General features: G+C 41.4%; 1 protein-coding gene across 20 annotated transcripts in view; it reads right to left on the bottom strand.

The window, feature by feature from the left end:
- KCNMA1 (potassium calcium-activated channel subfamily M alpha 1) overlaps nt 1-24836 on the bottom strand; it is a 718090-nt gene that overhangs the window by 348799 nt on the left and 344455 nt on the right. For all 20 annotated transcript variants that reach the window (XM_054572515.1, XM_054572516.1, XM_054572498.1 and 17 more), the window contains exon 3: nt 3886-3947. In XM_054572515.1, the coding sequence (XP_054428490.1) occupies nt 3886-3947 (62 nt within the window). The remainder of the gene's footprint in view (nt 1-3885; nt 3948-24836) is intronic.

Below are 24836 nucleotides of genomic sequence, written 5' to 3'. Positions count from 1 at the left end.
TCACACAGGTGAGTCATCCTTTCCCAGAATGCCCCTGGAAAAAGTGCAAATACCCAGGGCCCTGAGCCTCTCTCTTTTCCAACTTTCTCTTGAAATTCTAGAAGCAGCGGGAGCTGCTACATTATGCAATCCGTGAATCCTGCCCTCATACTGATATCTTGGGGCTTTTTTTTTTTTTTACTCTATTAGGAAAGAATTACTGTTCCTGTGTCAAAGAAAGGAGACAGGCAGGGATGGAACCAGCCACAGTGACATTATCATCCACAAACATCTAAATAACTTTTGACTTAGTTGTATATTTTTGTAAAAAATCTCTGCTTCTCAGTTATCAGAGTATGTGGGAAGAAAGGGTTAGTGTGAGCATCAGGATGCACTGGAATCAGGACTCGGAGTAGGGTGTGCCTTAAACTGGGCCCAGCACCTTTAAAAGGAATGAGAAAGAAATGGGGTTCTTTTCTTTTGGACAATAACTGTCTCCTGTGGCTCACTGAAGAGGATTTTCTGGGGGACGGGATTACTGTGTGTGGCAGGCTCAATGCATCCCTGCGTCTGTTAAGGAACTGGCGTTGATGTTCGCCAAAGATTTGGTGGATCAGTTTCCTCTGCTTGGATGTTTCTAGAGAGTCTATCACTGTGGTGATGAAGCATAATTTTAACACAGTTTAGTGTACTCTCTGGCTTTCAACTCCAGAAATTGTGAGAACAATCCGTCTTAGCTAGATAGTAATCACTTGGGGCTGCGCAAGTGGTTCTTCTGTGGTAATCACTCTAGGAAAGTTAAGACCCAAAGAAGGGCCTGTCAAAGCCTTGAATGCAAAAGGACGGCTCAGGGATCACCTTGGCCTAACAATGGAAAGGCAAAGATGTGTAATTGAGAACTTATTTGGAAACAACCTACCCACCACCTCTTGATAGTAAAAAAATAAGCAGTGGAGGGTTAAAAGATCATATGCCCATCAATTATGACACTTACCTCAAGTGCCTTCCTCATCGGCTGCCACACAGAAGTAGAACGACCACCCAGACCACCTGTTCTCCCGCACAACCTGAATTGCCTGCCTTGACACTGAACCTGCGGGCCTCACGTCTGGAACCTGAGTTGCTGGAGTATTCCCTACCATTCAGAGGAGGCCAGCTATGGTTAAAATTTATCAAAACAAGCCTTTCATGGGCAATGTCTGCCCAATTAGGCCCAGACAAGGGGAAGCCTATAGATTATCTTTTAAGTTATTTATTAATTTGAAGGGTATAAATAACTAACTAAACTTCATTCGAAGAACATTTTTCCAGAATGATGACCAAATTCCAAGAGAAGGTTAAAGCTTTCCTTCCAAAATGCCCATTTCTTTCCAAGTGGCCAGCAAAACCACTAGTGTGTAAAACCTATGACAGTTTTGAATAAAAAAATATGGATTTTAAGAATTTATAGCCTGCTTTCTTCCCTGATTTCCATTTGCATTTTATGTGTGGCTAGAATTTCATTTTATCTTGTTCACTTTGCTTGATTACAGTTTGCCTAATAGACTTTTTTTTTTTTAATTCGTGGGGCTCTAGATTTATCATAAAGATTACTTTATGGATTCCACTTTAGTTCTTCCCCTTACTTATACATGCTCGCTGGCTGTCCTCAAAAAGATGGCAGACTCCTTGGTATTGACTATGCCCCTCAGGTCACCCACAGGACAGCAGCATGGAGTATGGTTTCAGAACCAAAAAGAAGTAATGCAAATGAAAAGCGGAAAGGACTACATAAATACACATAAGGTCTTCTCATGTGCAAAGTCTCTCTATGCCAAACCACACAGTCTAGTGACAGAGAAGAAAGACCAAGTTTAGAATGAGGCCAGGCCAGGCCTCAGGGGGAGTGAGGACAGTCTTGGTTCTAAGGCTACTGGCACTCTTGGTGGAAAAAGCTGGGAAGAGAATGGAAGGTGCATCCTTGGAGTAAACTTGCTACAAGTCCATAAAACAACCTGAACCAGAGAGGACCTGTAATGCCCACTTCCCCGAGGCTCAGCAGAATCAGACCAAAATCCAAAGAGCACCTCAGCAGTGCAGGGCATCCAAGGAAGAGGGTCTTGCCCGTGGAAGTCCACCAGGATCTAAGCACAAAATGCTGCCTCACAGAAGACGCTGTAAAAAAGGACACAATTCAGACCCATCCAATGAGAGCATTTTATTTTAACTGAGAAATACAGTGGAACAGGCGGGGGGCAAGGCAGAGAAGGGACTGAGGCATCTGTCCTCCTAACCGAGAGCCACACTCACCTCCACGTAAGGGTTTGCTTGGTCTGGGGCATACAGACCACATGCCCAAACCCACGTCCTGAGCCCTGGCATGGAGGCTGGCAAGGCTGCACCCCCAGACATGTGAGAACACACCTCATGCCTGGGGAGAGAATGGAGAAATAAGACCAGGGGCTTTAAAAGATCTTTGCTTCCATTCAAATAGGATCAAAATTACTAAGTGTAGATATTTAGAAGGGGCTTACCTTCAATGATATACCATTTGGAGTTTTCCAAACTGAAAAAGCTCTTCTTTTTCTTGGCCAGGAAGAGCTGATTGAGAAGCGTGTGGAATCTCATCTCCTGGAGAACTTTCAAAGGAACCTCCACCTGAGACGGGTGAGGGCAGCCCAGCCTTGTGTGAAGGGATGGACTGAAGGACCTGATCGTCTCAGACATGGCTGATTTCGAGACAGGTGATTGGAACTGATACTTTATCTTCCCTAACATGACATTTTGGCTTTGGCATCCAAATGCACCAAATCCTTTGGCTGGTGACCAGATGCCTCTGAGAAACTCAGAACTTAGGTGTGTATGAAAGTATTACCATCCTGAGCCCCAGAAAAAGAACACAAGCCCAGAATTCAGATGCATCAGGATATGTGCCAACAGGAACATCAAACAGGTTCCCTGGGGTCAGAGTCTAGTATCCAGCCATACCAGGGACAGAGTTCAAGGAGCAAGAAACACTCTCACAGTGAAAAAAGCAAAGAGCTCAAGGCTACCGTCCAGTGTCAAGCTCATGTCACCAGAGAAAGTCCAGTCGGATCAGCACAGTTCCAGTTTCCCAGGTGTTGTCTGCTTCAAGATTTCAATAGAACAGTTGGAACAAACGATGCACCCAGGGGTGATGCCTACAGGAACCAGGGCAGAACTGGCCACACCTAGCAGCTATGCTCATTGACTTCTTCTGCGTCCTACAAAGCCTTTACCGCTGTCACACAGCCCCCACCCAGGGCTCACCCTGAAGCAGCAGTCCACCCTGCCGGTACCCAAGGATCCGCATAAGTGTCCACTCTAGAAATTCTAAGATGGCCATGGTCCTCCACCTCTGGGAGTCATCATGAACTCCTCTGTCCCATCTCCTTACCTTCCCAAGTCAAGAAGTACCAGCAGACAATGCTGTAGCTGAGTATTTGGTTGGCAGGATAGTATTGTGCTTTCTAACTGATCTCAAATAAGATTAGAGCATTGAAAACCCTAAGAGGGAAAAAACCCTCACACCTTGGCAAGAATGGTTCAGGCCCTCACCAGTTGGACATTCTATCTTCCCAGAGGTTGCAAATGCACATCAAAACCTCTTGACATCTTCAGTGCAAATACTTCATCAGGAAACAGTTATTTAAAAATAAATAATGCCCAGCAAAACAGCTTGAACTCAGATGCCCTTCCCTCCCTCTTATAGCCAGCAGCATCCTTCCTTGTGAGAGCTTGCTTTCCCATTCAGAAATTTGGCACAAATAGTCCTGTCTTCCTCTAAAGGTCTTCCACACACTGGAGGCTCTTGCAAAGGTTAGTGTTAAAGTAAATCATTGATCATTGAAAAGGCTCACAATCATGTTAGAAAAAGAGGGCACAACAATAAATTTGAATACTCACTTTGACGAATCTATGAAGTATATTACAAGTGCACCAATGCTGAGAGCAAAGACTAAGACAACCTGCAAAACAAGAGGAAAATGCCATTACTTAAGGGCTGAACAACACGGGAATGTTTGTTTTTGAATTTTATGACACATGTAGCCAGAGCTCAGAAACACGGTGCCAGCTGCTTTCTTGGGCCTGCCTGGAAACCTCATCCCCTTGCTCCCCTGGTGCTGGCTCCTTACTAGCTGTGGGTGGCAACCTCACTGCTGGCCAAGAGCGATAGGGGCCGACCCTTGCATCCTAAGGCTCGGGGTTTTTATCTGGCCCTGTTATCTCAGGGTGAAGCTTCTCCCCAAATGAAGCTAATACACTTCAGTGGGAAAAGAGCAGATAAAAATTTGGAGTAATACAATTTTTCATATTATATGCAACTTAGGCCCCAAGAGCACTCAAATACAGGAATATCAATTTTTAACAGCTCTAATGAGGTATAATTTACATACCATAAAATTCACCCATTTTAAATGTACAATTCAATCAATGACTTCAAATAATTTTGCCAAGTTCTCCAATCATCACCATACTGTATAGTTTCAGAACATTTTTATCCTGTCGGTAATATCCCTTCTGCCTATTAGCAGATATTCCCTGTTCCTACCCCAGCCCTAGACAACCACTAATTCACTTTCTGTTTCTATATCAGAAATACTCACGGAAAAGCTCAGCTTTAGACTTGACTTTGCATGAACACACAATATACAGATGATGTATTATAGAACTGTACACCTGAAACCTATATATTCTATTAAACAATGTCACCCCAACACATTTAGTAAAAAACTTTTTAAAGGTCATATTATTTCTAGGATCAAGAACATCTTTTCCCACTGATTTCTAGAAGCCAGGAACATCTAGCAAATAGTTTTTTTTTCTTTCAGCACCTAACAGTTCATCTGGGCAAAGTAGTAAATCCTTTTAGATAGAGATGATATTATAATGTTGATGTCAAGCTGTATTTGTTTCAACAAACTTATAATAAAATATGGGGGGGGAAAGAAAAGCACAAATCTGCTGCTTGTACAAACATCCATGTGTGGGGGTGGGGCACAGTTCCAAGTGTTTTAAAAGCCATTTAGGTGAAGAACACCAAATAAGGAAACACATGAGGCCAGCTATATGGCAACCCCCATTCTCCTTCACGCTCTTCACTCAAAAGTAACCACCTGTGATAGAAAAGACAGGTGGGCGTCTCCTTCAGAGGATACCTGACACATTAAAGTCCATTAAATGAATATGGAGCAGGCTGGGCTGATACTGACACCTCTTTGCTCGCTCAACATTCTAATTTGTTTATTTAATCTTTCGCAGAGGAGAGTAGTGTTCCAACTCAAAGGATGCGGAAACATAAAACATTCACGAAGAGTCAATGATTATTAACCTTGAGAACAAAAAGTAACCACCACCACCACATACAATGCCAGGGGACGACAAATACCTTTCAGACCTGCTAGTATCCTAAAGGGACTGCAGGTTGAAAGGGGTTAGAAGCATCAGTCTCCTCAGAGTATCTATTAATATCCCTCTGGAACCAGCTGGTGGACAGAGATAAATTCCAATTTATGTAAAGATATGTAAAAATTAAGCCATGCGCGTATGTGTGTGGGGCGGTCACTCACACATATCTGTACGCCTGTGTGCGCCACAGTGGCTGGCAGAAAATGAAATCTGCATATTCTCTGAAATCACTACAAAACTCCATGGAGCTACAGAGGAGGGATGGTGAGCTGCACATTAAAAACTGACAGGTAAAACAACTGGACGCTGTAAAAGGAACACGTGGTTTCATAGCACCTGATAAATTCTCCTCATGAGAGGAAGTATTAAGACACAACTGGGGCCTATTTTATTCTTCAATTTTGTTTTAAAAACTAAAACATGTCCCACTGAATCCAAGGAAACGTCTGCAGCCTGTCAGTAATTACCATGAACCCAGTACAAAACCTCTGGCAGCTCATCTCAGTCTCTCCCTTCACACACACTCATTCATTCATTCATTCATTCATTCATTCATTCCTTGCAAAGTTATGCACAAAAACAAAACACACCAAAAAAACATAAACAGTCCTTGCTTTTCCCTTTATTATCTGAATGAGCCAGTAAAACAAATAGCTTAAGATTAATTCTGATCTGTGCTGCTATTTCTGAGACAAGCAGTTAGATCCTGGCCCTGACCTCATTCTCAAAATGCGGCAAAGGGAAGGGGCGTGGCCAGAGCTGAGGGGAAGGACCTCTTCTTCATTCATAAACAGCTGATTCACAACTAATCTCTGTCATTTGACTGCCTACATGTGTGGATGTGCACGTGAGTGTGTGAATGCTGAGCCTCGGTCAAGGTGGGGACACAGGTTTATTCCATTAAAAGCTGCAGAGGAAAGGAGGGGAAAGGCAAGGGGGAGGAGAGAATGTGTAGAGAAAGGAGGGGAGGAGAGAAAGGAAAAGGAAGAAAAGAAGTCCTTGCAAATGGCATCTGTATCATTCCAAAACGAGTCCAAAATCTATACTCTCCTACAATTGTGATGATTTCTGAGCCTTGGGAACAGCCAAAGTAGCTGACACTAATTTCTCCTAGTGCCTCCCACTGGTCCCTGTGATAGAAAGTAGTGTGCAGCTTACTTAAGCAAATCAGCCAGTGACAGGTGGGAAGGAATCCTGCTATCCTCTTAAGATGCAAACTCAACTATCAGCATCCCTCCAGTAAGGCAAAGGAGGGAAGACATCCAGGGGGCAGATACCTCCAAATCTCCAAGAACTGAAGATTCTGCTGAGTGGGCCTCTGTTTGGGTCCTCATGTTCAGGTGGAAGGCTCTCTCTCAAGGAGGTACAGGGTGCCCAGGCTCTCCCACCCACCCAGCTGCCTCCAGGCATGAAATGATCGATGTGTAGAGGATCTGTTTCTCCACACTGAAACAACTGTGCATGTGATTTTAAACTTGCTAAATGTCTCTTTATCATGTCAGGCTTGATTACATTGTCAGCCTGGATCCAAGTGCTACAGAAAATAAATCAATCCTTTGGATTTGGCCATGAAAAGAGGAATCCAACAGAGATTCATCCTCTACAGGCTCTAGCAAAGGATGTGTTTCTCTCTCTCTCCTTCCCTCCCTCCCTCTCCCCTCTCTGCCACCCTCCTCTAAAAAATCAGTTTCACTCTACAAAACGATTATACTTGAGCCAAAATGGTAATAGTTATGTTATAGAGCAAACCCAAATAATCATCTAAGTATTTACTTCACATCTGCTATGCTTTAAAGCCCTAAGAAAGACAAAGGAAAAAAGTCCACTTGGAATCATAAAACATACTCCTTTGTAGAGTAATCCTTACAGAGATGAATCCTATGCTATTATCTAATCAGTGCTCAATTGTGTGATATCATTATGATCAATACATAAGCTATTGGTTCGGTGGAACATACCTGAACTGAGAAGCTAAGAAGGGTAGGAACGGAGGCTCTTGTCTCGATATCCTCCTCAGAGCGTCCCTTCTTCCTACAAGTTATGTCTCCTCTCATAGCCCTTAAGTAGGAAGACAGCCATGGGGAGTTCATCCATGTGCTTCTATGGTCCCAGGGATAAGGGATACTGAGGCCCCGGAGACATAAGATGAGGCTAAGAAAAGCAGCATACCTGAGATAGGAAAACACCCTCTAGCAGCTGAGTCACAGAATACCCCTTACAATGACCAAGCACTTTACAAAGCACCGTCCAAAACAAGAGCTTGTCACCACAGTCTGCCCAAGAGGAGAAGGTGAACATGCCCTCTCAGGGCACACCTTGTGCTGACCTTCATTAGAGCCTGCCCAGACTGTCTAACTTCTCATAGTCTGAGTTCACCTTGGCTACTTTGCATGGTGTTAACTGCCATATTCTTCGGTTTATTGAAAACACGCGTAGGCTGTGTAGTCATACTCAGTACTGAGTGATATTTACAGAGTTCCAGCTTCCTAAAAACAAAATTGATTTGATAAACGTCACTGAAACAATGATGCTTGTGAGTCATCTATTTTCAAAACTCCAAGAGCAAACATGACGTGTTTGCACAGAAGAATGCCAAGAACAGACACACGCGCACACACACCCAGCGTACTAAAAGAATGCCTGTCCCTAACACCTGACACCAGGAGACTGATGATAACTGGAAAGTAGAGAGAATATTCACATGTCTTCATGATGGAAATTCAGTAGGCTCTGAAGGTTTTCCAAATGTCTCAGAGAGGTCATAAAAGTGAGGAACAGCATGGCAAAGCACATAACATCCACCCTTGGGCCACTGGAGCTCTTCAAGGAAAGGATAGATTCAGGGATGAGAATATGGAGGTGAATTAACCAGGAAAGTTAACTCCAGAGATGCTGTTTCAAGTTGTCAGGTTTGGGCTCAAATGCTTTCAATGAACATGAGGCTACATGGGCCTTCAGATATGGATTTAAAGCAGGAGCTCACGAAGGTGACTACCACCAGACATAATCACTGCAAGAATTTTCCTTGAAAAAGAGACACCCTCATCTACCTTGAGACCAGAAAATCTCAAGCCTGGGGAGAGGGGGAAGCTGGACATTTCTTATTTTTAACAAGCTCCTCCAGTAAATCTGATATGTGGCCAAGAATGGGAGTCACTGAATTAAAGCCATTAGGGGAAACCACTTAGCTCAAGTCAGAGATTAATTTACAAATGTCTCCTTAGCAATTAGCCCATTAGAACATATGCATTAGGCCTGCAGGCTTTGACAATCGTGCTAGGAGTACTCTAAAAAGTACAGGGAGGAAGACGAATTAATTCTCTCCTGAACAGGTTTTACACACTCTGCGCTGCTTACAGCAGAACAAATGACCCTAATTAATGATTCTGCATGTTTGATTGGGGCCTAGCCGGCTACTGGCAGCCGCAACCCCTCAGAACATGGACAACTTTCTATGATCCCGAAGGCACATGACATTTTCATTGAGGGGTAATATACATACAATAAAATTCACTATATTAAAAATATATACATGAGAGAAAGCTCTTGAGGCAAAACAATCTGATTATTTGTTTATGGGAGACAACATTATTCCAACATACAAATTATAATGTTTGGTCTGGTGAATTTAACAACTCCAACACACATTTATTGACCTCCTATGCATAGGCCCAGAGGGAAAGAAAGGGAAACTGAAAGCTAAAATAGCTAAAAATAGCTAACTCTGGCTTGATCTTTGCCTTCAGCAAGCATGGAATCCAGAAGTTTAAATTATGCAGGAGTCCCTTGTGAATTTAGTAAATGCTACACATATATATAGACACTTCTGGGATGTCTAAGGAAGGAGGGGACAGAGAATTAATACCACCAACATTGCAAACTCCCAAAGTAGAAAAGGAAAGGGAGAAGAGAAAACCAAGGAGGAGGACAGAAGAGTTCCCAGTGGTCCAGGTCCACCAGGCTATTCCAGGGAGGAACAGACACCAAGTGCATCCTAGGACTGACACGTGGCAGAGTAAGCACAAGACTCCCGCCAGGAGGCCTGCTTTGGTATGAGTCTCAGCTCTGCCCCAATAAACAGTATGCTCTTGAGCACATCACTAAATGTCTCTAGGACTCAGTCTCCCACTCTGAAATGGTGGGATTGCAACAGATGGTTATCAAGCAGGGACCTTGCATACAGTAAAAGAACCAAAAAATTTTGGCTTAAAAAGATAGCCTTCTTTTATGCAAACTGTATGCCATTTGTGCCTAATTACAGTTCAGTATGAATTTATTTCATCTTGAAATAACGCGTCACTAATCTGTGTCAGAGAGGTGTGTTTTTTGCACAAAACCACGAGTGGGAACTCCATGGACACTCAGATTCACTTGTGTGTCCAGCAGACAATCAAGTGCCTGTGCAGCCTGTCACCCCCCACAACCGGCCCTCTCCTAGGTCAGTGCCTCAGCTCTGTTGTGGCTACAGAAAAATGGGCAGCGGTCTGACCCAGCCCCCGTGCCTCTTGTCTCTGTGATCCTCTGGAAAGCCCACATTTCTGTAGGTTTTACCCCGAAATCTCGTACCCTGAGTCTCAGCGGTTTCTTCAGGGAAAAAGGGAAGGATTTTCTTCTTTAAACTGGCAAGTATAGTTAACATGTTTTTCTCATCCCTAAATCCTTAATGGTTCTCAACAGCAGATATAATATTGCTACCAAAAAAGGGTATTTTTGTCATCATAAATAACAAGAGATTTGTAAAGTATAAAACCCTTATTTTGACAGTGCCATTTAAACATCCAAAAGTGCCCTAAGTTTCCAACCTAACATTCTGGCACATTTCCTTTGACTTATTCAAGTGCTTACACAAAAATGCTATAAATGGGTTCACTGGAAACCAAGACTCCAAACAACATTGTAAGTATAGAGGTGCTCAAGATGAACTAAAGGAAAAATAAAAGAGTGTTTTCAGTAGTCAATAGTTAGAATTAGAGCATTAAAATAAAATACATGAGACTTCCAAATAAGAGTGAAACTATGTAAGGAGCCTAGGTAAAATGCCTATGAATTTGTGGGTATTTAAATCTGGTGCTTCTAAAAGTGCAATAGTATGAAATGCAAATACTAGTTAGTATAGACTGAATGGGATTTTTAGGATACATGCCATAAACTGGAGGGAGCTTCCTTCAATCACTTCAAATGACTTCCACTATTCTGGTATGAAAAACTAAATCCTTGACATGGCTTACAAAACCCTGAAAAGCTGGCCCTTTTCTTCCCCTCTGGCTTTATCTTCCACTCACCCTCTCTAGACTCCAGTTAATGAACGCTTCAAGTCTTCTTATTCACCATGTGCCCTGCACCAAAAAAAAAAAAAAAGAAGTCCTGCCACATGGCCTCAGCTGTGGGCCTTGGCATAACCACGCCCCTCCTCCAGGAAGACTTACCTCCCCTCATGGACTATTCATTCCTCAGATTTCAGCTCTTCTGTCACTTCCCCACCCACCTAATCCAGGAAGGACCCCAACAAGCATAGTCTGCATTTGTGTAGCACTTAGCACAGCAGAAATTTTACAGTATTTCATTGTGCAGTCATTTGATTAATTCCTCTGTCCTCTGCTGGGCTGAAAGTTCTATGAAGACAGGGTACACGTCCTTTTTTACTCATCACTAAATTCCCCGTGTTAGCAGTGTCTCTATATCTGTTAAATGAGTATTTGGAGAAAAGGCTGATGAATGAGTTTGGAGACTGAGTGCAGTGAAAGCAGAAGAGAACTGGAAGGACATGGACCCTCAGGAAGAGAGGCTTTGGAGTTTAAAACCTTAGACAGAGGTGAGGATTAGTTCCATGTAATGGCAAGATCCAACGGACACCTGACTGCAGGTCATCGTAATTGAGAAGGTCAAGGATCTGAGACACTCAGGGGCTAGACAGAAGACTCAGACTCAAGGCAATGGCTGGAGCTTAGGCAGAGAGCAGAAAGAGTCAAAGATGGAAGTCATCCTGAATAGTGAGGCAGAGGTAGGTAGACAGATGGCAGCATCAGGAGAGTAGACAGAGTGAGGATGAAGTAGATGGCATCCTCAGGAGTAAAGGTCTCAAACCAGGATGGAAGGGGTGATGGAGGGCCAGAGTGGCCAGTGGTCCCTGGACTATGAAGAAACAAGCAGTCTCCACTGAGAGAAGTGAGGGAAATTGCCTTTCTAGGGAAAACAGGTTCAATTAAGGTGATAGATATCAGGAGTGTTAGGTGAAAAAGTTAACAATTTAGATTGTGATCAGGACCAGGAATCTGTGGAGACAGAGCAAAACACATGTCCTGAGGAAGTGAATAAATGTATACATAATACATGAGCATATATGTATGTATATGCGCACACACGTGTGTGTGTGTGTGTGTGTGTGTGTGTGTACACATTCACACACAGGCTGCGAAGGACACAGAGATAATAATACTCCATTAATCAATCACAAATTCGGCTCTCCATCCATATTCCTTAACTAATTACATTCCCAGCAACGTATCACTGTCCACTATCAAATTTGGTAATTTCAAAATTACTGTAGATAAGAAGGAAGCCCTGGAAAATAATAAGTCTCCTTTTGAGTAAGTTACAAAGAACAAAATTATTATAAATCACACATTTGCTGGAATACAGACAAAATTAAGTGCAATAATGGCCTTTTTGGAAAGGGAAGAGGAAAATGTAACTAATAAAGATAGATATAGAAGCTCTGAAGTCTTATTTTTAATGTGTTCCCCATAGAAGAATCTGCAGCATATCACAAGCCCTTCTGACAGCCCAAGTTGACATAACTCTAGGGTGCGAGCTGTGTGAACTTCTGCAGGACAGTGTTTCCCAACTGGCACAAGAGTGTCACCATCTTCCATCCTGGATTCTACGGACCATGCTCATCCCATTCTGCACAACCTAAAAATATAGGAGAATCTAATGTGCTCCTCCGAGGCCTCAACTTAAATCTGAAATAAGAAACTGAAAAGATGAAAAGCAATTGTAACATTAAATCAGAGAAATTTCCCTAAACCCAGTATCTCCCCTGAGAGTCAAGGTTTAATGACACTGAAATCTTACATCACTGCATCATAAAACTGAAAAGGTTGATTTCTGTGTATTTTCACCAAGGGCATTAAAACTGATGTATTGGCAAGTAAGATAAAATCTTCCATTTAAGGTCTAAAGTTTGAAAGGCCTTTCTTGTCTAATTACTGAAAATCTAGGGGAAAAAGTTCCATCTGCTGGTAGAGCTCCCAAGTTTGCAGCTAATGAGCTTTTGGAAAAATTGTCTGGCTTAAATGTACATAGGGTTGGCCAACTGGATGTTTAATTTAATTAGGTTTGTAGGATGAGAAAACTTCTACAGCACTGTCAGGTTGCCAGTTGCCACTTACTGTCACCAAGGACTAAATTTGTGGTCATCTTCGTCCTGCTTCTCAAATTCTGACAGTTTTTATAGTATATTGAAGGCAAAAGATCTAATTGAAAGCAGGGACTCAAACAGATACTTGTACACCCAAATTCATAACAGCTTTATTCACAATGGCCAAAAAGTGGAAGCAACCCAAGTGTCCACTCACAGAAGAATAAACAAAAATGTGGTGCATATCTATCCAATGGAATATTATTTAGCCTAGAAAGGAAGAAAATTTTTACACGTGATCCAACATGGATGAACCTTGAAGATATTGTGCTAAGTGAAATAAGCCAGATGAAAAGACAAATATTACATGATTCTACTTTCATGAGGCACCTAAATTAGTCAAATTCATAAGCATAGAAAATAGAATAGTGGCTGTTTGGGGTTGGTGGCAGAAGGGGGAGTTATTGTTTAATGTGTAAAGAGTTTCTATTTGAGTTGATGAAAAAGATTTGGAAATGCATAGTGGTGATGGTTGTACAACACTGTGAATGTACTTAAGCCACTGAATTGTACACTTAAAAAGGCTAAAATAGTAAATCATGTGTGTATCTTATCACAATAAAAAGTGGAAGAAAAACTTTGAGAACCTGCAAGTAGAATCCAGCAGTATATTTCTATCTCAAAACTCAAACATAATCACCATATCAGAAGGATACTAATATATCTCCTTTCAAAGAAGGTGTGTACCTCTATGAAAGCTGTATTATATATAAGTGCCTCTTGCCCCTCTGAGGTATTGGATCTTACCCCTTAGTTACCTAGAATTTCTTTTTTAGTTTCCAGAATCTATCTCCATTTAGCCAAAGACTTTACATGGGTCCCCCATCTTCCCCTCCCTCTCCCCCCTTCATCTATTACTGATGCACAAAGTGAGCTATGTATTTCTTAGGGATCAGGGATTCTAACAGCAGCCAGAGCCTACTTTGTCTTTTGGCAAACGTGGCTCAAGTTCCAGATTTGATTGGGAGTTTTAAAAGCGTACTCTTCACCACAACAACCAAAAAAAAAAAAGGTAAAAAAATAAAAAAATTTAAAAACAGTAAAAAAAGAGTATGCCCTTGGCTTATAACCACTTTAAAAACACAAAACAATTTCCTTCAGAAGATAATGGGATAGGCACAGGGCATTTGGTCTCCTAGTCTAAACCTCAAGGCTAAGCTGCAGTGATGACTTCGCTGCAGCCCCTCGGTGGGTTGGTGGGACCTTACGGTCACCCCTAGCAACAACCTAAAATTTTCACCTTCTACAGTAATGATTTTACCACCAAAGGTGTTGCTTTTAGAAAGGATAGTCAATGAACCCAAGAAAGCAGTGCTACCAGAGCCCCTCAGCAACAAGGAAATTGGCCAAAGACGATAAAGCCATTTGACTGACAACACAACATTGACAACAACATTGATCAGGCTTCAGACTTGGTCATCTGCCCCATGCTAGGCTTCACCATGGATTTGCATGCTCACATGCTCTATTCCAAAAGCATTACACTCCATTTTCTCCTTTGTAGAACCAGTTGTGGGCCATAACAAAGGGGTCAGTCTTAGCAAATATCATCTGGGCAAAGAATAAAAAACTAACAGGCCCTCTTTGTTAAGGTTTACAGTGGGTTGAAATCCAGGCCTCCAAATAGAAGGAACTAGCTGACATCTCTCCCTCTTCTCTCATCTCAGGGAATGATGGGTTTGTTAGCTTATTAGCATTTACTTTTGAATCCTTACAGATAAGCTGCCCTTCCTGAAAGAAGTAGAAAGCTTAAAGAGATAGCATTCCTCATGTTCACAAATACCCACTCCCACAGCCTGGAAAAACAGAAGGCAGGGCCAATCAGCAGCACAAACCTCAGCACACTGCCCTAAGCGAGAACTAGGATGCCCCACCAAGCAATGCATCACTGCTAATTTAGAAAGGCTGGACCACAGCCCCAGCTGTCGCCCACTCCTGAGATATCTCACAGATCTTCCTGTGGCCCAGTGAGGATCAGATGCTGATGACACTGGACAGAGTAACAGGAGTTCTGGTTTACTGGAGACCCACATTCAGAAAACCACAGCTCCACAGCTCCTGCCTCTGTAAGCACCATGCTTGCCTTAGAAACAAAAGAGGAGAAAAGAGGGCTTTCTGTGGAATGCCACTTGTCTTTTCAAGGTCTTTCATGAAGATGAAGAGCACGTGTCTGATGTTCAGGTCAGCCTCATAATTTAGCATCTCTGACAGGAAGACCAGGCACACGGTTAGCACTTCAGCAGGGTAGGGGCCAGAAAATGTAGGAAGAACTTTTTGTTTCTTATTTTTAAGAGCTCTAACATAGTTATCAAGGAGAAATCAGAAACAGGGCAGATATCCTTAAACCTTTTATATGAGTTTTCCAGATTTTTAATTTCTAGGTGGGGGAGAACCATCACCTTCTCAGGGTTTAGGGGCTCTATTGACATAATCCATCGATATATTTCACCACAGCCCCAGCCTGGTCACCGAAGCTCCTCCTCATCTACTCCATTAAAAGATCTTTACACACAAGAACTCATTCCTATGAGCTCCCCACACCATTCTACAGTCATTCATTCACTCATTCATTCCACATCACTGCTGAGCATCCACTATGGGACTCAGGGTTAGCTGACAAGGAATACAAAGCTGCAGAAGAACACCCCTGCCTTTAGAACTTAAGCTCTAGTTTTCACTTTTATGTAAAGTAGGATGACAGAATGCAAAATGAAGTACCTAGCATTAAAAGGCTTTCAAGACGTAAATGCCCTAGCCTAACGGTGGTTTTAGCATGCATCAGAATTACCCCTAGCATCTGTTAAAACACAGGTGTTGAATCCATCCCAGAGATTCTGATTCTGGAAATCAGGGGAGTCTGAGAATTTGTATCTCAGGCAATGGCAATACTGCAGTTCAGGGATGATATTTTGAGAATCAATGCTGCTTAAACCATCATAAAATGAAAAAGTTTATCCTCTCAAGATACACTTTTTTTTTAATATGGACGTAAAATCAGTTTAAATTAAAATTTTTCCCAATATATATGTATTATTGGGACAAAATTCCCTTTAAATATCTATAAGAAGATAGTTCAAAGGCATCTGATAGGGAAAAAACTGGCTAGATTTCCTTATCTTGAAATATTATTCCAAATCATTTTCATAGTCTAGGTTGAGGAGCTAGACCAGTGATTCTCAACTTTTTTCATCTCATGACATGCATAATCTAATTACTAAAATTCTGTGGCACACTGAAAATCACTGGGCTAGACAATGAATGCCAGAAAGATTTTTGGTTGATAGCTTTTCTCCATAGAAAGCTAACAAACTGTTGATGTAAATATGATGTCACTGTTACTAATAAAACTACCTGAACCACTATTTCCAATTGGCTTAGATGTCTGAAGCCATACTTCCACCCAGGATTATAAGACTTAAAAATGTTTTTGACTGAGGAGGCTTGGTTTTCAAAGAAAGTAATCAGAAAGTATCACGAATGGAAAATGGGAGCTCATCAATAAACTATTTCCTTTATTTCTGGAAAGAAACCGTGTTAAAGAAGAATAGTTAGTTGCCCACATTGTTTCCAAAAACAAAGAACCAAAGGTCAAGCCTCTGGGGGTTTTCCCAGACATGTCTAGGACAGAAGGAAGACAGACCAGGCCCTGGGTTCAGGCCCCATCCCTGCAAGAACCTCTGGCCATCACTTGGCTTCCAAAATCCTGTGTGCTCTGTGCTCACAGACCTTCAGGAGTGCGGGTCTGCTTGGCACGTTCTCTCCAGTAGCAGCCACATCAGTCATAGCAAGTTGTCATTCTAGATTTTGTTATAAATGCCATTTCATCTACATAGAGTAGTTGAATTTAAGTCATAATTTTTTCTTTTTTGTCTGTCCCATCTATTGAAAAATCAAGCCATTCAGACACAGGTGAGGTGACAGCTCTTCACCTTCCCTAACGACCATGCACGTGCTGCTCTGCTGAGAGGCCTCCCGAAAGACCCAGGACTTTAGTCAAAGTACTTTACACATTCTCTACTGCAGTCACTAGTTTTCTTCTCAGTCCCTTGCCTGTGATTTCCTCGAGGGTAGAAAGTATTGGCATTCATGCCTGTGTCCCCACCATTCATTAGCCTTTCTGCAAACATTTATTAAGTGGCTACTGCATACCAAGCTTTGTGCTAGACCTTCATGTACAGCAGAGAACCAAAGAGGGTCCCTGTCCTCATGAAGCTCACAGTCTTGGAGCAAGGACAGGCACTGAACCAAAGGTCACAGTTGCAAGTAAAAATTGCACATGGTAGGGAGGCTCTGAATGGAAGGAGAGGAGAGCTTAGTGGGCTTTGGAGTCCATGGAGACTTCCTTGTGGAAGAGGATGAGAAGGAGTTAACTAGAGTAACACAAGCATTTCACACAGGAAACAGCACAGCACATCCAGAGCGTCTTACCGCTGTCCCACGCATAGGTGCGGAGTGAACAAAGGGACCAAGATGGTGCTGAGCTCTCATCATAACAGGGCAGGGTGAGGGCAGGGTGAAACTGACTACATTGAACTGAATGAGGACTAACTGTGCTCAAGAAAGAAGAGATATCCCCATTCTGATAGTGAAGAAAGTGAGGCAGAGGGAACTTAGATGTCTTGTGCAATAGGCAGAGTTGGGCCTCAAATCCAGGTTTGACTCTCTGTCTTTGTTCTTTTAATTTGTGACTCCAGAGCTACTCCCGGAATTTGGGGTTATAAAGCCTCCAGTGTCCCAGGAAACTGTTCCCATCGCACTCCCCTTTTAAAACTCTGTGGCTTTCCGCCAGGTTTCTCTGAGCTCCCTAGTGAAGGAACATCAAAGCTGGAAGGTTTTCTCAGATGGTCATGTTGGCACGACCAAAATGAGGACACAGAGGGCAGGCATCGACCCCCACTCTACCCCACAACTGCAAGTAACCCTCTCTCCCATCTCCAAGGAAACTATGCCTACTGCTTTATTGTATACTTATATTTTTCAGTCTTATATCCTATATTGAGAAATTCTTCTATATAATCCCGACTTAACAAGGAGGACCATCCAACAACAAAATGGGCTACAACATGTCGTACTGAGCTTTTCTGTCCCTGGGGAGATTCCAGTAGATTCAGGATATCACCAACCAGGGATACCATGGAAGTAATTCATTTATTGTATCAGTTTCTGATGCCACCTTAATAAGCCAAAATTGGGAGCTTCTTGACAGTGGACTGTGCTATGCCTGTATGCTTATGGCAACTATACTTCCCAGTTTTCCCAATGTCCTGGAATAATTATTAAAAGCACTCCTTTTCACCCTCAAAGATGCCCCATGTAGATGACAAAGAATTTGGCCATCCAATATACGATATACTTGGACCCTCAGAGAGAACTAATACATCCTGACCAGGGGCTGCTAAATATCCAGAAGAAGATGGCAAAGGATGGTTTAGAATCTATAGTGTTCCTGGAGCCACTTCAGGTTCTCTGCATAATAACCTGTGTACAAGACATACCAAGATATGAGTGACAACACTTAAAATTCTATTATTTCTTACAAATATTCTCTCTTTCTCTCTCACAAACACCCACATAGTCTGCATATATTAGGAGATTCTCTGACAGGAGCTGTTCAGCTTCTCCATGACCCCTGCGGTACCTTGATGAATGAGTGTTGTTGTTTTAAGGTCTTAGCTGGCACCGAACATGACTAATAAATTGCTGAAGATAATGGGGACTCATCCAATTGAATCATTAGCTCCTGTGAAGGAGGAAGATGAATCTTGAGATTTCAGATCCAAAGCAGCCTATTAAGGCCAGTTGTTGAAGCTGTGGGCAGTGACATCCAACACAACGTTGAGTCTCAAAACTGGTTCTTAGTGAAAAGAGCAATCCAGCTTCTGATCCCACATTGAACTCCTATCATGGGGGCTGTGAGCTGTGTCATATGCTTTCTGCACCTAAAGTAATGAAGTAGGGAATGGTGGAAATGAATTCCTCATGGTTACTATTTTGTTTATTTCTTTCTTAAGCTTTGCTAAGGACTAAATGACAAATTAAAATTGTACATATTTAAGGTGTACAACATGACAATTTTATTTATACAGGGTTTTGAAAAGTAGGTCTATACCTGTGAGTACATGAAACAGAGTTTATTCTTGTATTATTATTTATTCATTACTGTATTAATTATTTATATTGTCTTATTTTTGTTACTGTTATTATTTCATAACCTCCCTTATGATTTATATTTTAGGTAATGATGGCTGGTAATTTGACCAACAACCGAAAACAGTGGATACTTAAACAATACTGGAAGATAGGGACTGCCAAAAAGGCTTGACAGCAATGGGCTGAAGAATTTGATACACCTTCAGCAACCAAACAAACAATTTACAGAACACACAATAAATCTAATGAAATTGGGTCCATCTGTAACGTTCCATAAAGTGGTCAGCCAGTTAATATTGCCAAGCAGGAAAATGAAACATTAGTGAGGCAGGCATTTACTAAGAGCCCCCCCAAAAATAAAAAACAAAGGGCTTCTATTGAGTTAGGCATTTCCCATAGATCTTTGAGTCATCTAATACAATGTTTAGGTTTGACTGTGTATCAGTCAAGGTTGCTTCCTGGGTTGTTAGATGATGATCTGGATCACCATTTACAATTCTGTGAAGTGATTCTGAATGAAGAAAAGCAAGGCAATGGCATCTTTGATAAAATTACATGGTCTGGCGAAGCTCATTTTAAAATTTTAGGTGATGCAAATTGGCACAATTGTGTCTACTATTTAAGAGAAAACCTTCATGTAATAATGAAAGGACAGTTGAATCAGCCAGGGATCAGAGTTTGGGTAGGTCTTTCATGTAATGGGGTACTTGGACCTATTTTTTCCATACGACTGTTATATATGACCTGTATCTTAATATGCTGAGAGACAATGTTTCACCACAGTTACAGAGACAGCATGATAATGATGATTTCTTCTTTCAATAAGATGGAGCTCCTCCACACTGTGCCGTAACAATGTTTGAGTTTCTTGATGACAATCATTCAACTGGTAGACAGGTAGGTCACCAAGAGCCATAGGAACGGCCACCATGATCACCAGACCTCACCGTATGGACTTCTTCTTTTGGAGTGTTATCAAAGATAGAGTCTTTTCATGAAAAGGACACACCTTCAGACTGGTATGATTCACTAAACAAGAGACACATGTCAAGGAATTGATGACAACAAAAAACTCTACACTGAAGTGTGCTTGTATATAGCAAATAGTCTACAAGAATGTGTAAATAATGAAGGCTGGAAAATTGAGCATTTAGGAGATTATACCTAAGTGCACTGTGTCACTGTGACATTCTTTTGAGCTATACAGATATTGTAAGAATCATAACTAGTATGTCTTTTTCAATACAAACAACCGTAAACTTAGTTTTGTTCACCCCTGTGCGTATGTATATACATTGTGAAATGATTACCTTAATCAGACTAATTAACACAACCATCACCTCACATACTTACCATTTTTGCATATATAGTGAGAACATAGGATCTATTCTCAGCAAATTTCAGGTACAAAATATAGTATTTTTTTAATTCTCACCCAAGGATATGTTTCTATTGGTTTGAGAGAGACAGAGAGAAACTGATGTGAGAGAAAAACATTGATGAGTTGCCCCCCCAAAAATGTCCCAACCAGGGATCAAAACCACAGCCTAGGTATGGGCCCTGACCAGGGATCAAACTTGCAACCTTTTTGGCATATGTGATGATGCTCCAACCAACTAAGTCTCCCAGCCAAGGCTATAATACAGTATTATTAACTATAGTCACATGCTGTACATTAGGTTTCCAGAGCCTATTCATTGCATAACTGAAAGTTTGTGCCCTTTGGCCAACAGCTTTCCATTTCTCCCTCCTCGCAGCCTCTGGCAACCACTGTTTTACTCTTGCTTTTCTTAGTTCAACTTTCTTAGGTCCCACATATCAGCGAGATGTGCAGGAGTCCAGCATATTTCATTTATCATACTGTTTTCCAGGTTCATCACGTTGTCACAAATGAGAAAACTCCCCTCGTTTTTATGGTTGAGTAATATACATACTACATTTTTTTAACCTTTCATCAGTGCATGGACACTTAGGTTGTTTCCATGTTTTGGTTGTGAACAATTCTGCAACAAATATTGAAGTGCAGACATGTTTTTGAAATACTAATTTCATTTCCTTTGGATAAATACACAGAAGTGGAATTTCTGGGTCATATGGGAGTTCTATTTTTAATTTTTTGAGAAATCTCCATATTGTTTTCTATTGTGGTTACACCAATTTATAGTCCCAACACCACTACACCAGGGTTTCATATATTGAGCCACAAAGAAGCCTTTACAAATTTAGGATTGAAGTCATATCAAGTATCTTTTCCTACTACATGGTATGAAACTAAAAACCCAAAGAAAAAATTGAAAAACTCATAAATGTGTGTAAATTAAACAACACACTCATGAACAACTAATGGGTCAAAAAAGAAATCAAAAGGGAAATCAAAAAATATCTTGAGACAACCCTGACTGGTGTGGCTCAGTTTGTTGGGCATCATCCCACAAAGCAAAACTGGAAAAAGAAAAACAAACTAAGACCCAAGTTAGCAGGAGGAAGACAAATAATGAAGATTAGAGTTGAAATAAATGAAAGAGAGACTATAAAGAAAATACAACAGAGGAATGAAACTGACTTTCTTTGAGGACTTCCACCCAAAATGGTAGAGAAGGTAAATACTACGCTCATGTCCTCCCACTTTCACATCAAAATTACAGCTAAATTACAGAGCACCCAGCCTTGAGAACCACCTGACAACTACCTGAACAGAACTCTTATAACTAAGAATATAAAAAAGGAAGTCATATCAAGACTGGTGGGAAGGACAGAGACACAGAATGGGCAGGGCCCACACCCACGGAGCAGTGGTTAAGAAATGAGAGGGAAATGTCATCTGTGAAGGTCCCCTATGAGGAGCAAAGGGTCCCAGCCCCACACCAGGATACCTAGTCCAGGGTTCCAGTGTCATAAAAAGAAGTCCCTATAACTTCTGGCTGTGAAAACCAGCAGGGATTGGGGCTGAGTAAGATGGAGGGCTTCTAGAATCAAGGCATTCCTCTTAAAGAGCTCAGGCATGAACTTACTTGCTGATAGACTCACTCACTCTAAGCTCCAGAGCTGTGGCTGTAGTTTGAAAGGCACCTGGGACACAGGAGGAGAAGCTTAACTGACTAGCTTCAGGGAAAAAGCTGGAGGGACAGGATTCAGGGCAATTCATTCCTGGAACAGTAGTGCTTGGCAGACACCAGTGTTCCTTTGTGGAAGCCTCCCCACACCTAGCTGACAGGCACAGGCAGGTCTCAAATCTGAGTCTCTATTAACTTGACTATCACTGTCCTGGCGTTTCCCTGATACCCGGCCCACCTTGACCCAAGTTGAGCACCCAGCCTGAACCTCTTCCAGTGGCTGTTCCTCACACACAGCCTGTCTTGGTGCACACAACAAACTTTTTTAAAATCTCTCACAGATTCACAAACCCCAAGCAAGGAGCATCTGGCCTCAATGTGCCCCATACTTCTTGCTAAACATCCTCAGTTCACAGCCTCTCCCAGTCACCTCCAAGGTCAGCACAGGCAGCAATCATCTGCAGATTGTTTTGTACTCCTATCAAGTGGCTCTAGGCTGAGCACAGACAGTGGCTGACCTTAGCCTGCATGAAATCCTCTCCCAAAAGGCCCAGAACCAATACACCTAGTGGCTGACTTCAGACCACAGCAGAAAACCAGGCAACAAGGTCCACAAGCAACATACCCAAAGGGCAGGCTCAGCAGGAACGAGAGTCCAAAACCCAAACCCCAATTCATAAAGTCTGCTCTAGCACAAATTTCATCCACTGTCATCATGGCCATTCCCCACAGAGAGTTAACCTGAGGATCAATCCCCCTGCACTTATGCACCAAGAGCAATTATGGGTCAACTACAACAGCAAAGCAGGAGAGTCCCAATCACACACAGATATCCATGGAATATCCAGCTCAGGTGACCAGAAAGATTGCTCCACTGGCCGCACAGGATACCCACTGTGCCGAGACCAGAGACACTGGAGATCTATGTAATACACAGAAACAAACAGAGGAAGCCAGCCACAATGAGGAGACAAAGAAACATGTCCCAAATGAAAGCATGTGGCAAAACTCCAGAAAAAGAGCTAAACAAAATGAGGATGAGCAAGCTACCAGATGCCGAGTTTAAAACACTGACTATAAGCATGCTCAATGAAGTTAGAGAAAGAGTAGATGAACCAAGTGAGAACCTTAACAAAGACCTTAAAAAACATAAAAATGGAAACAGAAATCATAAAAAAGAACGGATTACATGTGCAGAATACAATAATTGAAATGAAGAATACGTTAGACAGAATCAACATATTAGTTGAAGCACAGAATCAAAGGAGTGATTAGAAGGACAAAGTAATGGAAAACACCCAATCAGAAGAAAAAAAATATTAAAAAAAAAAGAAGAGGACAATTTAAGGGACCTCTAAGACAACATCAAGCACACCAACATTTGCATCACAACAGGGCCAGAAAGAAAAGAAGGAGAGTAAGAGATTGAAAACCTATATGAAGAAATAATGAAGAAAAATGTTCCTAACCTGGCACAAGAAATAAACATACAAGTCCTAGAAGTGCTTAGAGTCCAAAACAAGATAAACCCAAAGAGGCTCAAGGCAAGACATAACACAACTAAAATGCCAAAGGTTAAAGAGACAATCTTAAAAACAGCAAGAGAAAAGCAGTTAGTTACCTACAAGGGAGTTCACATAAGAATGTCAACAAATTTCTTAACTGAAACTTTGCAGGCCAGAAGGTATTAGCATGAAATATTCAAAATGATGAAAAGCAAGGACCTACAGCCAAGATTACTCTACCCAGCAAGGCTATCATTTAGAATCAAAAAAGAGATAAAGAGCTTCCAGGACAAGAAAAAGCTAAAGGAGTTCATAACTACAAAACCAGTATTACAAAAAAATGTTAAAGGGACTTATTTAAGAAGGAAAAAAAAAACAAAAATATGAACAATAAAATGGCAAGAAGTACATACCTATCAGTAGGTGCTTTAAGTGTAAATAGATTAAATGCTCTAATCAAAAGACTTAGGGTGGCTGAATGAATAAGGAAACAAGACCCATATGCATGCTATCTATAAGAAACCAACTTAAGATCGAAAGACACACAGATTGAAAGCAAGTGGATAAAAAAATATATTTCATTCAATGGAAACAAAAGAAGATGGGACAGTAATACCTTTATCAGGCAAAATAGACTACAAAACAGGCTGTAACAAAAGATAAAGGAAAACATTTCATAGCAATAAAGAGATCAGTCTCATCAGAGGATATGCCCCCATGAACATTTATGCACCCAAGATAGGAGCATCTAAGTATAAAAATAAAATATTGACAAAACATAAAGGGAGAAATGGACAGCAATATAGTCATAGTAGCACAATTTAACACCCCATTGACATTAGTCAATAGACGATCCAGACAGAAAATGAACAGGAGACAGTGGCCTTATATGACACATTAGATCACATGGATTTAATTGACATTTTCATAGCATTTTACCCCAAAGAAGAAGAATGTACATTCTTGTCAAGCACACATAGAACGTTTTCCAGTATAGATCACATGTTAGGCCACAAAACAAGTCTCAACAAATTTAAGATAATTAAAATCATATCAAGCATCTTCTCTGATTATAATGATATAAAACCAGAAATAAACTACAAGAAGAAAAATAAAAAACATACATGCAGGTAGAAGCTATGTAACATACTAATAAACTAAGAATGGGTTAAAAATAAGATAAAGGAAGAAATTAAAAGGTATCTTGAGACAAATAAAATGAAAACACAATGAGTCAAAAATTACTGGACACAGCCAAATGAGTCCTGAGAGGGAAATTCACAGGAATCCAGGCCTACCACAAGAAACAAGAAAAATCTC

The sequence above is a fragment of the Pteronotus mesoamericanus genome, unplaced genomic scaffold (genome assembly GCF_021234165.1).
Source record: "Pteronotus mesoamericanus isolate MK-2021 breed Mesoamerican mustached bat unplaced genomic scaffold, CSHL_Meso_final contig_24, whole genome shotgun sequence".
Classification (NCBI taxonomy): domain Eukaryota; kingdom Metazoa; phylum Chordata; class Mammalia; order Chiroptera; family Mormoopidae; genus Pteronotus; species Pteronotus mesoamericanus.
The sequence above is the reverse complement of the archived record's forward strand: the minus strand, read 5'-3'. Positions and strand labels throughout refer to the sequence as shown.